At 35.7% G+C, this 18,918-nt stretch overlaps 1 protein-coding gene across 1 annotated transcript in view; it reads left to right on the forward strand.

Moving 5' to 3' along the window:
• DOCK2 (dedicator of cytokinesis 2) overlaps nt 1–18,918 on the forward strand; it is a 211,433-nt gene that overhangs the window by 132,199 nt on the left and 60,316 nt on the right. Inside the window, exon 30 of the mRNA XM_010579143.1 lies at nt 15,829–15,907. Coding sequence (XP_010577445.1) covers nt 15,829–15,907 — 79 coding nt within the window. The remainder of the gene's footprint in view (nt 1–15,828; nt 15,908–18,918) is intronic.

An 18,918-nucleotide genomic window follows, 5' to 3' on the forward strand; every position in this document is an offset into this window, starting at 1 on the left:
ACCCACCTGCTCAGGCGTGGGGTCCTCCCCGGGCTGTAAGTAGTTATCTGCTCCACTGTGGACCTCCCTGGGCTGCAGGGGGACAGCCTGCCTCACCATGGTCTTCCCCACGGGCTGCATGGGAATCTCTGCTCCGGCGCCTGGAGCATCTCCTCCCCCTCCTTCTTCACTGACCTTGGTGTCTGCAGGGTTGTTTCTCTTACATGTTCTCACTCCTCTCTCTGGCTGCTGTTTCTGTCTGTCCCAACTTTTTTTTCCCTTCTTAAAAATGTTATCACAGAGGTGTTACCACTGTCGCCGATTGTCTTGGCCTTGGCCGGCAGTGGGTCCGTCTTAGAGCCGACTGGTATTGCCTCTCTCTCGAACACAGGGGAAGCTTCCAGCAGCTTCTTACAGAAGCCACCCCTGTAACCCCCCCACTACCAAAACCTTGCCACACAAAGCCAATACAATGAGTTAGAAACAAATGTTTTTGGCAACAAGGAAAGGCTAGTATATAGGACACAAGATGGGCTCTGTGAGGATTTATTTCCTAATAATTGTTCCTAGCCATTCTGAGGTACTGACTTTTTTCTTTTTGTGTCTCTAGTCTATAACAGAGGAAAGCAAGGGAGAGTTGGACTGAGAATGCAAAGTAAAACACATGGCTGCTCTAAACAAAGTTAGTTGGTTCAATTTGTTTATTTGTGGAATTTGTAGGTGAGGAAGAGTTTATTCAAAATTTGAACATGTAGAAGTTTTACAAGCATCTGCACATGTAGAAGAAATTGATCAAAAAAGTAGCTGTGAGCATGTGACCACCTTACCTTGTGGATTTTTTTTGTTGTTGTTGAATTTCCTCTTTTTCATACTTCATGGAAATCATCACTAAAAATCTCACTGAAAGGGATCTGGATTTGGGGAAAAAAATTAACTTCATTTACATTTTTTTATTTATTTGCATGTTACCTTCAGGGCTGTACTTATTCTTCCTTCTTGTTCTCAAAGAAACACTTTGAGTTTATATGCTGGATTGGATTATAAAGTGATTATGCTTGCTTTTTTTTTTTTTTTTTTTGAGCAAGACTTCTGTTGGTGAGGTGGATTTTGATCACTTGTACTATCATTTTAGTTTTGTAGAAATGGCAGTAACATTGAGTTTTCTACAAGTCACAGAGAGACTAGTCTAAGAATTAAGTCTCAAAGATACATAGGTTCCATTTAACTTAGAAGTCCACAGATGCTGTTTATTTGAAATGTCACAGTTCTGTAATTTTACTCTTCCAGTTTTATAATATTGGAAAGGCGAGAACAGAGGATACTTACTAAAGTTGATTATCTACTGGGAGTGTTTGGTCTTGAGGAAAAGATTTTCTAAGAGAATTTACAGCATTATGATATCAAATTTTGACATTGGATACAATTTCATCTAAAATTTTAATGGAATGATGTTAAATGGAAGGTTTTCTTTTTCATGTTCTATGATTCAAAGTAAGGATTATGGTTCTATTGGGTAGTGATGACGACAGTGAGGCCTCAGGTACCCAAACCTCACTTTCTGTCACTCATGTACACTAATGTTCATGCAGAGAGATCGCTAACCCCTCTTCTGAGGTGGGCAGATACATATATGCTGGTGGATGTGCTCATTCCAGGTAAGATTTTTGTAAATGATAGTAGTTTCATCCCACTTGTTTCTCTGAGTCAGTCTTTGGTCTATAAAGGTAAAAGCCAATTCAGTGCACATTCTTATGTTGCTGCTGCTGCAATTTGCAATTATTTTTAATGTAGCAAGGATTATTCTTAAAAAGTATCAGCTTAGTACTAAAGTAAACTAACAGTCTTCTATTGTATGTAAGCATATCAAACCTTTCATATGTAAAACTGTTTCTCCTATCTAGAAAAAGCTGTTAACATCTGCATTATTCACAAGTACAGGATTTTTTTTTATTCTATGGGGTGGGGGAAGCATCAGTCCTTGTTCAAAGAATATGCCCTTAGGGCTGGGGCATTCACCTGGTGGTATATATATTGATTGCCTCACTTACTGACAATAGAAATTAATTTGTAGTACTGTATATTTGTTGATAATGCCTCCTAATGACTCTGAACTTTGTGGGACAATTTGGTCCAGGCAGGCTTTGTTGCTCTAAACCTTATCCTGCATTGGACAAGTCAAATGAAAATACTTAAAGAAAAAGTCAGCATTAAAAAAAAAAATTAAAAAAATGTTTAGAAGCTATTTAACAGTGCTTCTGTAAATACATTGCTTACCTAAATTGACTTGGCACTGTTTATACTCTCTGATTATGTTGTTGTTCCCAAGATTACATAAGCAAATGAGTTATTGATCTTACTTTCATGTTTTAATTTTATGTTATATCAACAACTGGGAGGGGGGATTTTTGTTATCAGTCTTTATAGAAATTTGGTTTGGGGTTTTTTGGCGAGGGGGGGATTGAGGGGGCTATGAAATAAATTGAAGGCTAATTTAGGTTTCTAGATTTCTTATTAACATGCTTTACTCATCAGAGAAGCAGCAGAGAAAAAGTCACAAGGGATCAGGCTGGGGTGTCTTAATGAGAGAAGAAAGAAAAAAAAATCCACAAAAAATGTTAACACAGTTAAGGTTTTGCATTCTTAATTCACCTGTTCTGAGCAGGAAGCTACATGCAGGCTTTTTTATGCCCTGAAGGAGGTATTTTACCTTAAGAGTCTCCCTTTTCTGAATTTGCAAAAATATTAGTTACAGGCTGTAAGGTATGTCTATTGTGTAACCTAGCCAATGGCACAGTGTAGTTGGCACTTCTTCCCCACAGGCATTCAGCAAAGCCTGACAGTCTCCCCCAGATGATTTCTTGTATTTTGTACCTAGCAAGGAAAGCAGGCATTGGAGGAATTTTTCTGTAGGATATACTGCAATACAGAAACATAAAATCGGAGTACATTTACTTAGAGGCAGAGGAAAGGGAAGAGCATAACTAGAACTGCAAGTTTCGTCCTGTTTGTGGGTAAAAGGTGTTCCTAATGAGCGGGACACTCTAATTACTCTTTTAATTAAAGACAGCCAGTGCATGTATGATATCAGGAATATTGCTACTAAGTATTAGATGTCTGGCATAGATAAGGGGAAAAGAATGAGAGAATGACTTCTTACAAAGTCCAAAGGAAGGGAGAACGGACACATTCATGTCCAGGAGAAAGTGTGGTACGTAAGTTGAAAGAATGGGAATAGACGCTTTATTGACTAAACTTACTTAGTCAAGCTTTGCCTGTATCAGGATGGAATGATTTAACTCAGGTTACTTTAAGTCACTATTATAAATAATGTGCTGTTTGCTCTCAAAGCATGTCCTGATTCCTAAAGACCATTTGAAGGAGGCAGAGGCTGTGTGTACTGGTCCCACTGGACTGGGAGTATTCTATTAGCAACTGAGAATCAAAAAGGGGCATGAACTACTTTTTTTTCTCCATTAACAGCAGGGTGGGAAGAACACTTTTTTATGGCATGCTAGGTGGGGCAGAACACTTTGGGAAATAGTAAAATCCTCATTGAGGTCATGAGGATATAATATCTGAGTTATTTTTGTGGTCCTTCATGGTAGATTTAATTAACTTTTGTTCTAATGAAGGCTGCTTGGTTGCTTACTGCACACTTCTTAGTAGTTGCTACTGCTTGTATGTGCACTTTATTCCACTTAAGGTACTTAGACTATTGGCTATTAGCTTATTAAAAGCAGTAATTCCTAGGTACATGGCATTTGTGGGGAAATGCTTTGCTGGTTTAGGTAATACCGTATAGTCTGCTTATCTCTCAGCTGTTCATAATTTTAATTTAGAGGCACACGGTTCCTCCCAGGAAATTCCTGTACCTTATTGTCAACATGAAGTGCATAGGGAGTCAGATTCACTGAATAAAAGAAATGGTTAGAGGGGTAAGCAAGTAAAGGGAAAGTATTCACATGCCTTCCTTCTGTTCCTCTGGGCTTTGAAATGGTAATTGCTTAGACAGAGTTATGATCTTGTCATAATTAATACCTGGAATCAGTTTTGGTTGTTGTCCAGTCTAAAGTGGCTTAGTAAGCAATTCCATTGTTTGTGTGTCCATTTGAGTTGCTTTTTGAACCTTGTTGACATTATGTTTAGGTATTTAAAAATAGAAGGAAACCATTTTTCACCAGTATATTCCAAGGTCAGGTCCTATTTGCTGAAAAACTCATGTGAGATAACACTGTAGGCTATTTTCTAACACCAGGAGTTAGGCTTTTTCTAAAATATGTTTTCATTACCTGTATATCTGAGTGTTTTCAGGCATCTGTTGGAGTCAAGTGTTCCCCAGCCCTTTCTAAGTGTAACTTGAAAGGTTTAGCACTACAGGTATTTGGCAAAAGAGCTGGAAATATTGCCAATTGTCTTTCATTATACATACTAAAAATAGCTGCTTATTTGCTGATGAACTGCTTTTTAACATCCTCAAGACCTGGTTCTCATGTAGCTCACACGTTGGAGCAGCATTATTAATTCTGCAAAATCTCATTATGGCTTCAAATCAGTACCACCTGCATCCTCAAGTACCTCACCATTTTCTCAGACTGCCAGGAGCAATAGATTCTGTTCATATCATTAGGTCCTGACCAACCAGCAAAATGAGGCAGAATAATTTCCAGTTTGTCATATAGCAAGGGACTGTAGGAATTTCTTCTCAAGAAAAGGACAGTAGGGACTCCAGACCTGGGTTTTTTCATAGATCATCTGTGAATGGCTCTGTTAAACATGACTTCTGAAAAACATGTTTTCCACACTATACATATGCATGTTTCTGAACAACTCTACCTTTGAATAGAAAAAGTCTTTTCAGAAGAAGTAGCTGCTTATAGTATTGTCCTGTGAAACTCGACAAAATGTGGCTTTGTGCATTATGAGGAGATGTCATTTTTGAAGTTGTAGTCTCAATCTTCAAGTAACACGCACAGATAACAAATTCAGTGGCTGTTGGACTGCTTTTTCTTTTAAATTTTCTGAAGAGAAAACCTGAACAGCTGGTAGTCACAATTTAAGCATATTATTCAAGAATGGTATTTATAATAGAGTTTGGGAGAGAAGGGAAACTGGACACAGTTGGCAGAAAGTAAGGGAACGCCTTTTTCAAGCAAGAATCTTAAGTATTTATGGGAGAGATGCTACAAGCTGTATTGCTACTACCAACTCACTAGATTTCATAGAATCATAGAATATCTGAAGTTGGAAGGGAGAAGAACCCCAGATTAATTAAAATATTAAAACTGCTTCTCAGTCTTCCATCTGTCTGTTGGTGGAAATGAAAGCTAGTCATATTTTCATGTTTTATAAACATTTGATACTGTGATATATGTATTGATGTCAGTGGGTATTGTGACTATTCACAAACACTAATGGAGCTGACTATACACAAGGTACACAAATTCAATTGATAAGAGTACCCATTATCCTTTACTCCAGCTGGTGCTGTAATATGTTGTTCAGCTTACAAAAGTTGTGATGAGATTTTAAAATTAAGAATATGATTTTAATTACAAAAATAGGAAAAAAATCCTCCTTAACTTTAATTCTTTGATTATTTAATATGAAGTGGTTCTGCTCCCATAGGAAATGTAGAAGAAAACTCAGATTTATTCTATCCAGCTATGCTTTAACAGTTTACTTAAAACATTGCCTGCCTCATTATTTGTCTTGCAGAGAATAAAAAGGGGGCTTTTTTTTATTTATTCCTAAGAGGGGAAAAAAAAGAATACAAGTAGTTTAGGTTAGTTTTACTCCTGTTTTTCAAAGATGTATTGGGAGTTAAGATTCATTTATGTAACTAAGGTTGGATGATGAAGTTGCAGGTTATTTTGTACAAATAAGGCAGAATTTAGAAGGCTGATCTGTTGTATACAAGTAACTCCTTTCTTTGATCTCATTTTCCTTTGGCAACTTTTGATTGGCTTAAGCATACTTGACAGAAATGCAGTTGTTTTTCTTAAGGGCTTGAATTTTCAGGGGGTCAGAATGCATTTACACATAGGTTTATGGCATATTGCAGAACTTTGTTATTTTAATATATGAAAAAGTATTTTAAGCAACAGGTATAAATGTCTAATGAAAATAGTCCTTTATGCACACGTGCACACTAGGGTAAATGAAGTATTATAACAAGTTCAAACAGTTTGTGCTGTTTAGTCATTGCTTTAATCATGTCTAATAATAAGATGGGTCCTTGGACAGTTTGTTTTTGCTATGAGACTTAAAATGTCCTTGCTGAAATGCAATTTCCGTGCTAATACGTAGTCCCTTTGAGAGGCAAAGGACATTTTATTTATTTATTTATTTATTGTTTTTCTTGCTGGGATATTTGGTATACAGTGTCTCAGTATTCTCAGATTTGTATCTCCTTTCCATTAAACCCAGGTAACTCTGTTTCCTAGTTGTCTTTCCCAGTCCCCACAAAAGTCAGTACTTGTAATAGGGCAAATGGCATAAGGTTAGTCCTGGGAAAATGGAATAAGGATGAAAAAGAGAAGAGGCAGTTGTTTCACTGTGGGTTGTAAATTTACTTCCATGGAGAGTTACACTTCCAGCTGTGGCTGATATGTCTGACTGAGTCATTTAATGCTTTGCTGTCAGTTACAAGCCTAGCAGAGAGCATCTCTTCCATCTGTAGGTGTTTGAGTCTGGTCGTGCCTGATGTAACTTTTCAATCACTTGCATCTTTCTAGCACCAAATACTACAAGATGCTTGTTCTGCACTAACTCTGCATGTTGCTCATTGTTACCCATGTTGTGGAATTATCTACTTACCAAGAAGCTAAACATTTAATGATGTGGGGAGTGCAGCAGATCATCTGCTCAGCAAGATAGGCTATTGCATATCATGGTTGTGGTACACAATGGATGCCTATTGCGTTTTGACTGCAGTCATTTAGTCTTTTATCTAAAATGCAGAGAGAAAACATGCTGTGAGATATCCCTTTCCCACTCCCACTGCAGAGTATCTCATCTTTCTTGGTCTCGACTGGTAGGATGCTCCTGCTTCTAGAGTATGAGGCCTCCTGAACTAAAAGCAATGTCTTCAGTGGAGAGAACAACTCAACACAAAAAAACAACTTGTTAGTTTGATGTTTTCAGAAAGTCAGTAAGATAAATTGTTATTTCTCCAGATACAACTTTGACTTGCATATAGAAATCTCTAAGGTTCTTTGTGATGTGGCCTGTTGTAAAATGTTTTGTATGCTTTCAGGTATTTTAATTTTAGTAAAACATTTGGGGATTAAAACAATGAATGGTATTTTCCACTCTGTAGAACATACCTGCAAATGAATAAAAAAATAATGAAGAGGTTACCCACATAAACTGTTCTAAATATGTCACTACAGAAGACTGAAAATACAAATTCAGTACTCATAATCTTCATTGGGTGCTGGAAATGCTATTGAGCAATCTTTCTGTGTTCTCCTTTCTGATGAGTAACTGTGGTGAGTGCTCCATATCTTAAGAGATTTTCAGGAAATTAAATGTATACAATTTTCTCGTATTTAACATTATTTTCATATTTTTAAACAGCAACATCACAAAATAGCCCTGCTGATGTATTATGCATTTGCTTCATAATCTTTTTTAAAAGTCATAATCTGCTTATTCAATGCAACTGCTTCTGTATTGATACAGTTTTGGCCGTAAAGTAGTAAGCTCAAGTAAGCAGCAATTAGACAAGAGGTGGATGCATAGTTGTACCTGTAATTACAGATTATATTCTTAGCTTCAGAAAAAGCTAGGGTTCCTAAAAGTAAAGAAATTATGTATTCTAGACAAAAGGTATTTCCTTGCTAAATATTTTCAACAAGAATATCTGAAAAATCAGAAGTACATGTACTATGTTAAAATATAATGCAGGTATAGAGAAAGGATTTCAAATACAGAAAGCTTATGTAACGGGGGGAAAGCAAAAGCAAAGCCCAAACACTACATTTTACCTTTAAAGTTTTATGGTGAGATTATGAATAAAATACAGAGCTACTTAAAACAAAACAAAACAAAAATGGAGATAGCATTATCCACAGTGTTACCCACTAGTTTCATGTAATTCTCCAATTTTAGTCCTTTGATGTGTGAAATAATAAAAATATTTCTAGAAATAGGCCCTACAAACATCCGTGAAAGTATGTTTACGAAAGTATCACCTTTGCACCATTCTTAGATCTATAGAAATGAAGACTAAATGATATGTACGAATATTACAGTAAGGGTAAATTAGTGCCAACAGGTGAAAAAAAAAAAAAATCAGTGGAAGTATGAACAAGTAATTTCACAATATCAGTTCAAACTTCCTTCCAAAGTGAAGGCCATGAGAGTTTTAATTGGTGTATGACATCCTGATATAACCATGTTAAGTCATTACATTCATGTATACTAACTGGGTTTCAGCTTTGTATCTTACTCCCAGACTTACCTAGCACCAAAGACACCATGTGATTTTTAAATTTTTTTAAATTCAGAATGTTTCTACTCTGCAATTAGTTGGAATGAGCAAAAAAGGAGAGTAGACTGAAGTGACAAGATACTCACAATATAAGGAAAATCACTGAAAATACCTTTCAAATGAAGTTACTTATATCAGAGTTCATTATGACAGCTTTTTGTAGGCTTAGTTTTCAAACTATGAATTTTCTTAAAGCATGCTAAACATTAGATTTTCAAGAGTTTGGCATAAATGTGTACCTAATGCAGTTTTGAAAACATTTTTTGATTCCTAAATGGGAGATAAGCAGTCTTTTAAACATGCTTTAGGTAGCTGCTGAAGGAAAAGCTACATACAAAGAGAATGCTGAAAAGTCAAGATATCTCAAATGGGAACTTCGCTTGTATAGCATCAAAGCAATTGTTCATTCCTGTCTTTAGGTGTTGCTTTTGTACTGCTGCCAAATTAACTCTGACACATTATAGCGTGTATTATTTTTGCATGCTTGGCATAGCTATTCAAGGTAAATTTTCAAACAATAATAATAAAGAAAATGAATTGTAAATAACAATTTGTAACTGAGACAAGAGAAGCTGGATAGCAGTTATTTTCTGACCATGCTATTTGGATAGACTCTCTGGCTGTACATCAAAAAAGAATTTAGGAAAGTGACAATTGCTTTATCATTAGAATTCAATATGAATGGTACAAAAAAATTATTCTTCAGTCTATAGTGATACTGACTTGACACAAGGGAGAAATATGATTAAATTATACTACTTTCTTTGCACTGCTGGCCATATTTTTCTAGTTACCATGGAAGTGGATTGCTTCCTAAGTGTTGCCATTACTGTGCTCTTAATAACTAGGTTTCACATAGCTACAAGGTTTTTAAACAGTGTTTCCATCTTGCAGTGCCCTTCATTTCTAAATCAATGATAGCTTGCCACATTATTAGGAGATAATTTCTGCTGTTACTTTGTAAAGTTTTTCATTATTATCTTTTCACCTGTTTTCTCAGGCTTTCTCCTGCTGCTCTGTTTTGGTCACTGAAATAGTAAATGCATATTTATTTAATCTCTCCTGTCACACTGATTGCTTGTCTGATCTCTCTTCTGTGTATTTTATATCTTCCAGGTTTAGTTTATAATTGCTGTTCCCTCTTTCGGTCATTGACAATGATCGGCATTTGGGATTGGGTCTGACCCACTTTGCTAGTCTGCTCTTTATTTAACGTGCCGCCTTCTAGCTCTGCACACAAGAAGGAAGAGGAAAGATGACAGAAGCCTACAAGAGAATCAGTTGATTTTCTCTACAAGAGAATCAGCAGCTTTTCTGTTGTGCTTGCTTCATGTTAAAATACATATCAGGTGTCTTCTGCAAAGCATTTTATGAGGATGCTACTATCAAGTCAACATAAATTACTTGGGAGTATTATTTTGGCTCTGTTATTCCCTACTCCAGAGTTCATATAACTGGCATACTGGCAAGACCATGTCTGTCAGAACTCAGAAAAGATCTTCAAAATAATAAGTCAATGCATGTCCTAGGCTTTGAAAGAACTCCTCTCATATTCCTCATCTGCTCAAGTAGAGGATTCACTGATGAAAGTGCTGATTGATCAGCCTTCGTGATTTACAAAAAAATGCCTGCCAAACTGAAGTTAGTGTAACTCCTTCTGATTTTAATTTGTGGACCAAATTCTCTGAAGGAAAAGCACTTAGGGTTTGTGGGAAGAAGTTCTGAGTTTTAAAAACTGTCCATATCTTCATCGGTTTCCAGACATGATTTTAAAAATACATATATTCCAGCATTTTAATGGTTTCTTTCAGTAAGAGCTTTCACAACAACACAGGAAATTATATTCTTTTAAAGCTTATCTCTAATTTTTTGTGTCTGATTATCCAGTAGAAGTTTGTACTTGATTAATTTTTTTCCACCTGTCATTACATCAGTGTAATCACAGCTTTAGAAGACATAGCAAAATGAGTTTGAGTTGATGCTCATAAATACCTAAGTGAATTAATGCAGCTTTCACCTCAGTATCTGGATTACTCATCTCAAAGTTGAAGCAGTAAACTCCCAAATTTTAGTCTTGTGAACCTGAAGACGTTGAAGAGCATCTCACTGCTGTTGGACCACTACTTTAAAAGAATTCATGTGTAAGAGTCTGAGGAAAGGTTGATTCATGATTTTGGGAAGGTTCATAATTCTGTACCTGATTTAGGCACCTTTCCCAAAATAATTTTGTGGACCCAGAAGTATACTATGTGTGCAACTAGGTGCAGAAAAAGGCCAGCTTTTGCAAAGCCACCTAAGAACAGGCGATGCCAATTTAAGGGTTTGGGGTTGTTTTGTTTGTTTGTTTGTTTTAATTTGGGTTTTTTTACTGTAATCATCTCTTTGTTTTATGCTGCAAGGAGCTGATGCACTAATTCCAACTTGTTTGCTAAAAATAACTTGGAGTTCCAGATCTGTATTTTAGGTTTATTACCTATTTGCACTTCAAAAGCAAGGACAATGTGCAGACCTATTTTACTGTTAAATAGAGTCATCATCTTCTAAGGAATAGCCTTGAAATCCTACTTTGATTAACAACATGTTGTTTATGAATACAAAATTCTTTCTTTGCTCCATCTCAGCCCCTATGTTTTATTTTGTTTGAGGGTTAATCAGTTTGAAATAAAATTTTTATCTTAGGATGACTTATAAATTTTCAGCTTTGTCTGTCTGTATTTATATATGTTACTTATGGTACTGTTCTATCCCTCTTTAGAACATAAGTCTAAGTATTTGATACTAAGTACAATTGCACAGGATTCTATTCATTGGGCTTTCTTTCAAGCCAAAATTTGAAAGAAATTTCTCTGACAATACAGTAAAGCAAAGCAGAAGCAGCAGGAAATTTAGAAGGGTAAAGGAGATAGCAGCAGTTGAACCATGGCGATTCTGTTGCTGTCCTAAGCCAAAACCTCGTGTTTTTATACCCAGATTAAGCCCAGAGACTTTGGCCTTTGAAGATCATCCATAAATCTTCAGGCCCAGGAGATTGATATGAACTGTAAATTAGAAGCATCAATCCGCATAAACTCAGGAAATATCGTGGAAATTATTGTGGATAAAGGAATTTCAACAATTTTGGATCACAGTTACTTAAAATGATAAGAAATTAATTCCATATTAAGTAACTGTGGAAAAGTTATCATAATTAAAACACCTGAAAGAACATATTTGTAGCCCTGTGTGATGATTAAAATTAAGGGAGAAGGTGACAAGAGCAGAAGGTTAAACAGAAAAAACACCTAATGACGTTATCTGTATGAGAAATCAAGATCCTGTCCTTTGGTCAGTCTAGATCAGTCTAATTTTGCAAAGCAGAACTGAGCAGCAGTCCCCAAGTTCAGAGAAAAGGTAAGCTCCAATGGTCTGTTATAGAAGGGAAATTAAGTTATATTACCGTGTGACAAGATAATCCCTTTCATTTTTCTCAATAACTTCTGAAGTCAGACAGTACATATTGTGTTTTTCTGAGCTGTTCTGGGGCACAAGTTTTTACCATCTCTTTTCTAGCTGTACCTTCTCTATTATATTTGATAACTATCAACTATGATAACTGATGTTATGAATAATCATGTAAGGAATGATGACTTCTCCAGTCAAATGACTTTAACTCTCTCCTTTTGGATCAATGTTTAGTCTTGAAATAGGAACGTGTTGTCAGTAATAATTAAAATTATATTTTCTCTTGTTTTCATCAGAATCTCAAAGTGTTTTATAAATATCTGTTTGGCTTCATACTTGTGGCTAGTTAATTAATACCCCTTTTTGCTGAAAGGGGAGACTGAGGCATATAGAAATGAAATCATTGAGGTAGGACAGCATGGCATTGGCAGGAGCCAGGAATAGAATTCAAACATACTGCCTAAGTGACTTCCAATGACAGAAATAGATACACCCTTTAGGCAAAATACAAATGCATGAAAATATTTGGAACTTGACAGCCTGGAAGTATTGCATGCTTCCTGCAAATGTGTCATTCCAGTATGTCAGATAAAAATATCTGTGAGAATGAAAAGAATATTCACAGAAGATAGCTTACATATAATTATATTGTATAGAATCCTGTAAATATTTTTAATAGTATCAGTAATTTTTACTGGACATTAAGTATATCAGTATTTCTCAGGTGCCCTTGGGGCTTTTTATGTATGGCTAACATTAAACTACAAGCTCTTCACAAAAATTGTAAAATATGACGCACAAGAAATATGTCCATATTATGAAATAGATTTACATTATTGAATTTCATGTGTGTTTAAGTTATGATTATTTCTACTGTATCTTGCATGATATTTCTGTGCTAAAAGGCAAAGTACCTAGAAGTGCAGGGGTTTTTTATTGTAAGACAAATTATCAGCACCATACCAGATTCTGCCCAAACAGGATATTTAGGTGACATGTTTCACCATAGGTGTTGGAGTAGTGTGTTAATACACAGAAGTTGGGAAATAAAAAAAGTCTCAAAAATGGAGGACACCCCCTCCTACTGCAAAAAAAGGCTTTCTGGGTGAAGGAAAATGCTATTCTCTGAGCAGCTGGAGCCGAAGAACTTGATTACGTGAGTTGGCAAGAAATATACCTTGTAAATCAAAGGAGAATCTAGAGCTATATAGTTCTACAGAAAAGACATGACGGTAAAAAGGCCTGGACCCATAACTCCTACTCAGAAGAGTAATGGGGATGCTGACAGACAGAGTAACGTGTGGGTGTCCATGATTCTGCCTAGCTGTGTATGGTTTTTGTGCTGTCTAAAGTAGACCATTCTTTTTAGAAAACCCCTTTTTTTCCAAAATCTTAAACTGTTTGTGTCAAGCATCAGGCTGTTTTGTAGAGATAAATGTACCCATACGAGTGAAGCGTTAGGGGTGAATGTGTTTATTCTTGCAGGTAGTGTGGGGCAGCTTGCAGAGGAAATCACATTTTTCAGAATAAGTTGATCACATAAAAGGCCAAAAAGAAAGTGCAATAGCCTGTTCAGACCAACATAGGCTACAATTGCAGTAGATACACAGAGCAATTCTGTGATTATACAGAGGTTGTTTAGGAGAGTGGTCATAGCCTGCAAGAACAGTATTGAGCAAAAACAGGTTTCTTGAACTTGAGGTGATTTGTTGACACTCAGCATTTCACAGATTAGACCCTTAATTCAGCTGGCAAGATTAGCTGAGTTAGTGTTAGAAGATTAGATCAGAGTATGCCCTAGACCATTGGAAAGAAGCTTATCCGAATGTGTGGGATGATACAGTAGGGCAACACAGCACCCATAGAAGTGTTACCTTCCAATGTCACTGTAGTAGTTAAAACCCTAGTGTCCCTCTGATCACATTAAAAAAAGACTTGGCAAGATGTAACACCATGTATAAATTACTTTATTTCCTTGATCATATCAACATTACAGACAAATGTTACGTGGATGGAAAGAAAATATTCTGCTTCAGGCTTTCACAAAGAATTTTTTCCTCATGGAAAACTGTAGTCATAAAAAGGGATTTCAATCTAGCCAGTCAAGTTGTTGCCCTAATGAAGCAGTGCCTTTCTTTGGACTATTGCTTAGTGGGTAAATAGGATTCCTTGTCAAAAGCCTGCCAAAAGCTGAACAACTGCTTTACTTCCCTCATTAAGAAACTGAATGTAGCCCTTGCCAAAAAATTTTTTTTTTTTTTTTGGTGGTGCGGCTAAAATTCATTTCACTGACTATTCTGTTTCTGGTAGTGGCTCATAAATGGCTGCCTAAGGAACAGTATAACAACAGAGCTGGGAAGAAGTAACAGAGTTTGCTGTGTTCTCCCAGCCTCCAGTGACATTTAGTAGTCCTCACTTCATTTTTGTCTTTGTGTCTAATCACTTTTAAGACAGGATAACATTCAGGCATTCACAGCATCCTGTGGAAATGAGTTACATAGCTGCGCAAGACTAGCATAAAAAATATCTTTCTGCTGATTTTGAATGCACATTCTGATTTTGTTCAGTGCTCTCCAGTGCTTGTATGAGAAACTGAACAGTAAGTCTCTCTTCTCCATGGTACTTTCAATTTTATAGATTCTACCATATCCTTCCTCAGTCAGATAGTGTCCCCTGACTAAAGAAACTCAGGCACGATCCATTAAATGTGTTTGATCGTTTCTTTGTCACATTTGTTTGCTTGTTTTCTTCTCTCTTTTTTATTTTTGTATTTGTTTATCTTTTTGAGATGGGAGACCAGAACACCACACAGGGTCTAACACAAGGATACAACATTCCTTTGACAGCAACATATGGATATCCTCTGGTCTCTTAATCTTTTGCCAGTAATTCTAATTATTGAATTATTGTCTCTTATAACTGTTAGATCTTTTTCCTGATTGGTAATAGCTAGTTGACAGTCAGTCATTGTATTTAAACAGTTAGGATTGTTTTTTTCCTTGTGTTTGTCTCTTTCATGTTGAAGTATATTTGCCCTCACAGTGTTTGCTATAGAAATATTTCCAGTTAAAACTTTTAAAAATTTTACCTTTGAAGCAGAGGGAAATGGATCACTTGTTTTCAAAATTGCAAATTGAATGAAACTGAATTATTTAAATAAACTTCATAAATATTTAGAGATACAATTGATTTTTGTTTTACAAATGTACTGTGCTGGAAAGTTAGACAAAGAAATTGGCTTTAGAAACATGACTTAATCTTGCTGCCTTAATAATGAGCGTAAATAGGTATTGGTTTTCAACCTAGAGGGATAACATTCACAGTCTTCCTCTTGGAAGAAATAACTGTATCTTAACTCAGCTTTGAATGTGTTTTTATAATCAACCTGAGGAGAAAGGTGGGCAGAAGTGTCATCCTCCCCTCACCACCTGTGAGAAAACTGAAAAGCTGCACACAATATCTTTTAATTGGGAAAATGCAGTGCCAGCTCCTAACTAATAACATAAGTACAGGAACTCTTTCAGCTGTCAAACCCATGAGGAGGCGGCAATAACACTCTTGTAAATGATTCGGTTTTGTCACATAGAAGGTAAAGTTGTGTTTGAAAGAATTGCTCTCTATGTTTTCTCAGGAATGCAGTGCCATGTGCAGCAAAGGAAAAGAAATTGTCTGATTTTTTCAATGGAGATCAAGAAACTTTTTGACAATTGTGTGCTTAAATCTTTTTTATATATAACAGACTATAAATAACATGCCATTGCACAGAATGTCATCTGCTGTGTTCATGTATGTGTGAACTTCGCTTTTTCTAGTGTGTTCAGTGGTTAAATGTGTTTCCATCAATATCATACATGGTTGGAATAGATTCCCAGAGATAACATTCATTCATCTGTATCATTGCTTTTCTTTTTTAGGGTGTTCTTGAGAGCCATCAACAAATTTGCAGAGACAATGAACCAGAAATTTCTGGAGAATATGGATTTTGAAGTCCAAGTAAGTATTTGGGCTTTTTAGCTGAGTTGAGGTAGTATGTGCAGGTATGGTCATTTTGGTCAGTTAGTGCCCATTCTGGTACTTCATTATCAGTATCAAAATGGCTGTTGATTTAAGCATGGCAGGATTAGGCCATCTTTGATATGACATGAAAATTTTACTTTGATTATTTGTGATAAGGCACCCAAACAGAGTATTTTGTATTGTGAGTCTCTCAGAACTGGCAAGCAGAAAACTTTTTTTTTTTCCTTAGCCATCCAAGTGTGTTCAGAAAGGCAATCTTTGATGTAATGCACATAGCCTTTACAATGTCACTCTTACTATGTAGGGCAGAAAGAGCTTAACTTTTTTTTGATTCCTAGAGTATTTAGCACTTGGCATTTATTTTTATTTTTAACTTTTAGTCTTCCCTGATAAGTCTTTTATTTTCCTTTTTTTTTTGGGGGGGGGGGGGTTTTTTCTGAAATAATTTTATATTAGGGTTGGGTTTTTTTAGTTTGCTCAATATCATTCTTTGTAACTTAATTATTTGGTTGTGCATTTTACCATAAGTTTGGCTTGCTTCAGATAAAAATGAAAGTGCCTGTAGTTTTCACATTCACTAAATTGTTATTAAAATGTAAATATAGTTTTAGAATCAGGGTTTGTCAGTAACTGCTGCCTGATTATGGTGTGTGCTATAGATAGAAAACACTAACAGTATCGTATGAAAAATTATTCTATTTCACTCTTTATATTAACTGCAGTTAAGAGTAAATGTTTTAAGTTCAAAAATGCTTCCTGATTAGAAAAATCTAATTTGTTCAGTAGATAATAACTTTCTGACCCTAACCATGAAGTTCAGAGAAAGTTCAGGGCCTTCTTGATTTCTTGGGGTTTATAGTTTATGGTTAATCTTGCAATTTACAATCCGTTTTAAGTGATTCTACTCTATTGCATGTGAATGTTTAGGCTTACTATGCTAAAAACTGTTTGGGTATTGGTCTCTTGATCCTTAACATAAAATATCTCGGTCACAAATAGCTACAGAGCAGTCATGTCAGTGACTGTGTTTACAGAGGAAGAGTTTAAAAGACAATAGTAAAAAGGTAAACCATGCAATTTATACTCATACAATGGCTACCAAAACCATGCAGACTGCTATAAAGACTGTATCTGTCAAAATCTTATTAAGGTGTAAACTGCCTCTCAAATGTTAAACCAGCAGTGTAAACCTGGAACTTTTGTTTCAGATAAGTTTTCTGTGGCAATTCTATGCATTCCAGAATGTTATCAAACAACCAGGGATGTTGTATTTCAACACTGAACCTTGTAGTTCAAGGGAATGTATTAATGCTTGCTCTTTTATTCATGACTTGTCAAATATCTGGACACTTTGAGTAAGCTGAACAACATTATAGGAAATAAGTAGTGCCATCTAAAGAATTGTAGTACCCTTATAGTTTTCACAAGAGGCTTAAAGCTACAAGTCAGGGAGATACCTTACTTTTCTTCCATGAATAAAAGCTCTGAAAACCTAACAGTACCCTAATGATACCCATTTAAAAAGTTGCTACTGGACTAAAGAAGATCTGAATAATGCAAAGCATATTGTCCAATTTACTTAATTAAAAATTAAAATTTTATTTCCCACTGTTATCTATACATATTCAGATCATTGATAGCTGAGGCTTTTAATGTTTTAAAGGTTCTTTTACTGTTTTTCATATTTACATTTTTTGAAAGAATCTATAAATCAGTGTCTTGCAACTATTCAGACTGTGAAAACTTGAATATAGAGAAGCACTTAAAACTAAAAATGTTATTAATCGAAGTGAGACACCTGAGGGGTCCTTTAGTGGACCTTCTTAATTTTCTAAGGATCAACTTTATCCAAATAATTTCTGACAAGAATTTTGCCTAACTATTCTGGTGCCTTTTTGGTAAGAGTAGTCTGTCTTTCCTGAACATATTATATTATTCTTAAAATTACAAAATTTTTTTAAAATGCTTTTTAGATATGCTCTAAAGTATTGAAGCATAATGGAGAGGAACAAAGAGTGGAAATAGGAAGGCGTGGAAGGAGGAGTAACTTCAATTAGTTTTTCTAATAAAAAATATTTCTGTAGAAGTCATAGCTTAAGTCTTCCTACTCTGCAGTATAAATCCAATTCTCTCTGCCCTGTCCTTTCTGGCTGTGGGAAGTTTGGGTTTGGATGTGTAATTTTTCATATGGATTGCACTTACTTGAATTGTTCTCTAATAGCATGGATACCGAAGTAATTTGCTATAGTCCAAGAAAAATTTTCTGCATCATTAGAAAATGAGTAAATAACAGAAGAGAGACAGTATATTTTTTATATCAATAATCTTGGCTGTAAGCAAACATGAGCAGTGGTTAACTTAAAGTAAATGAGAAACTTCTATACTTTATAAAATAGTTCACTTTACAGTATAGCTACTGTGTAGCTATATTTCTGTTTTTATTTGCATGCATATAGAAAAATTATTAATTGGGACAAAAATCTTTCTTTTGCTATTTTGATCTGACAGAAAATTTGGAAGTAGCACAACTTTCAGTTTTGTTAAGAGTTACAGCCTGTTAACCACATGGCCTGTTCATTTCCATAGCAGCTCTATGGAGCAAGAGCAGCCCACTATGCATTCCTAACCTTGGGTGCATTTTGGTCAGGTCCCTGAGGCTACACCACAGGACAAGGTGAGGAAAAAGAGCCACAGTACACACCAGTGGGTTCCTTTACGACTATAATCAGTGGGCCAGATATTGATTACAGTAAATCTAGGATATGCTTCCTAAAACCAGAAATGAGGCAATCGCCTGCCATGGAGTGCAACTTAACCTCAGCTCTTTACATTGCGATCTTTTTTCAAATTCCAGAAAAAAATGTGATCTTGAGACGTGCTTCTGCTATTGCTGAACCTGACACAGATTTTAGTGAGCTCGTTCAATGTGTTTTACAAATAATGCCCAGCTGTTTCATTTGATATGACTAAGTAATAGGAATTGTGCA

Source organism: Haliaeetus leucocephalus, unplaced genomic scaffold, assembly GCF_000737465.1.
Source record: "Haliaeetus leucocephalus isolate CR32 unplaced genomic scaffold, Haliaeetus_leucocephalus-4.0 Scaffold656, whole genome shotgun sequence".
In the NCBI taxonomy this organism is placed as follows: domain Eukaryota; kingdom Metazoa; phylum Chordata; class Aves; order Accipitriformes; family Accipitridae; genus Haliaeetus; species Haliaeetus leucocephalus.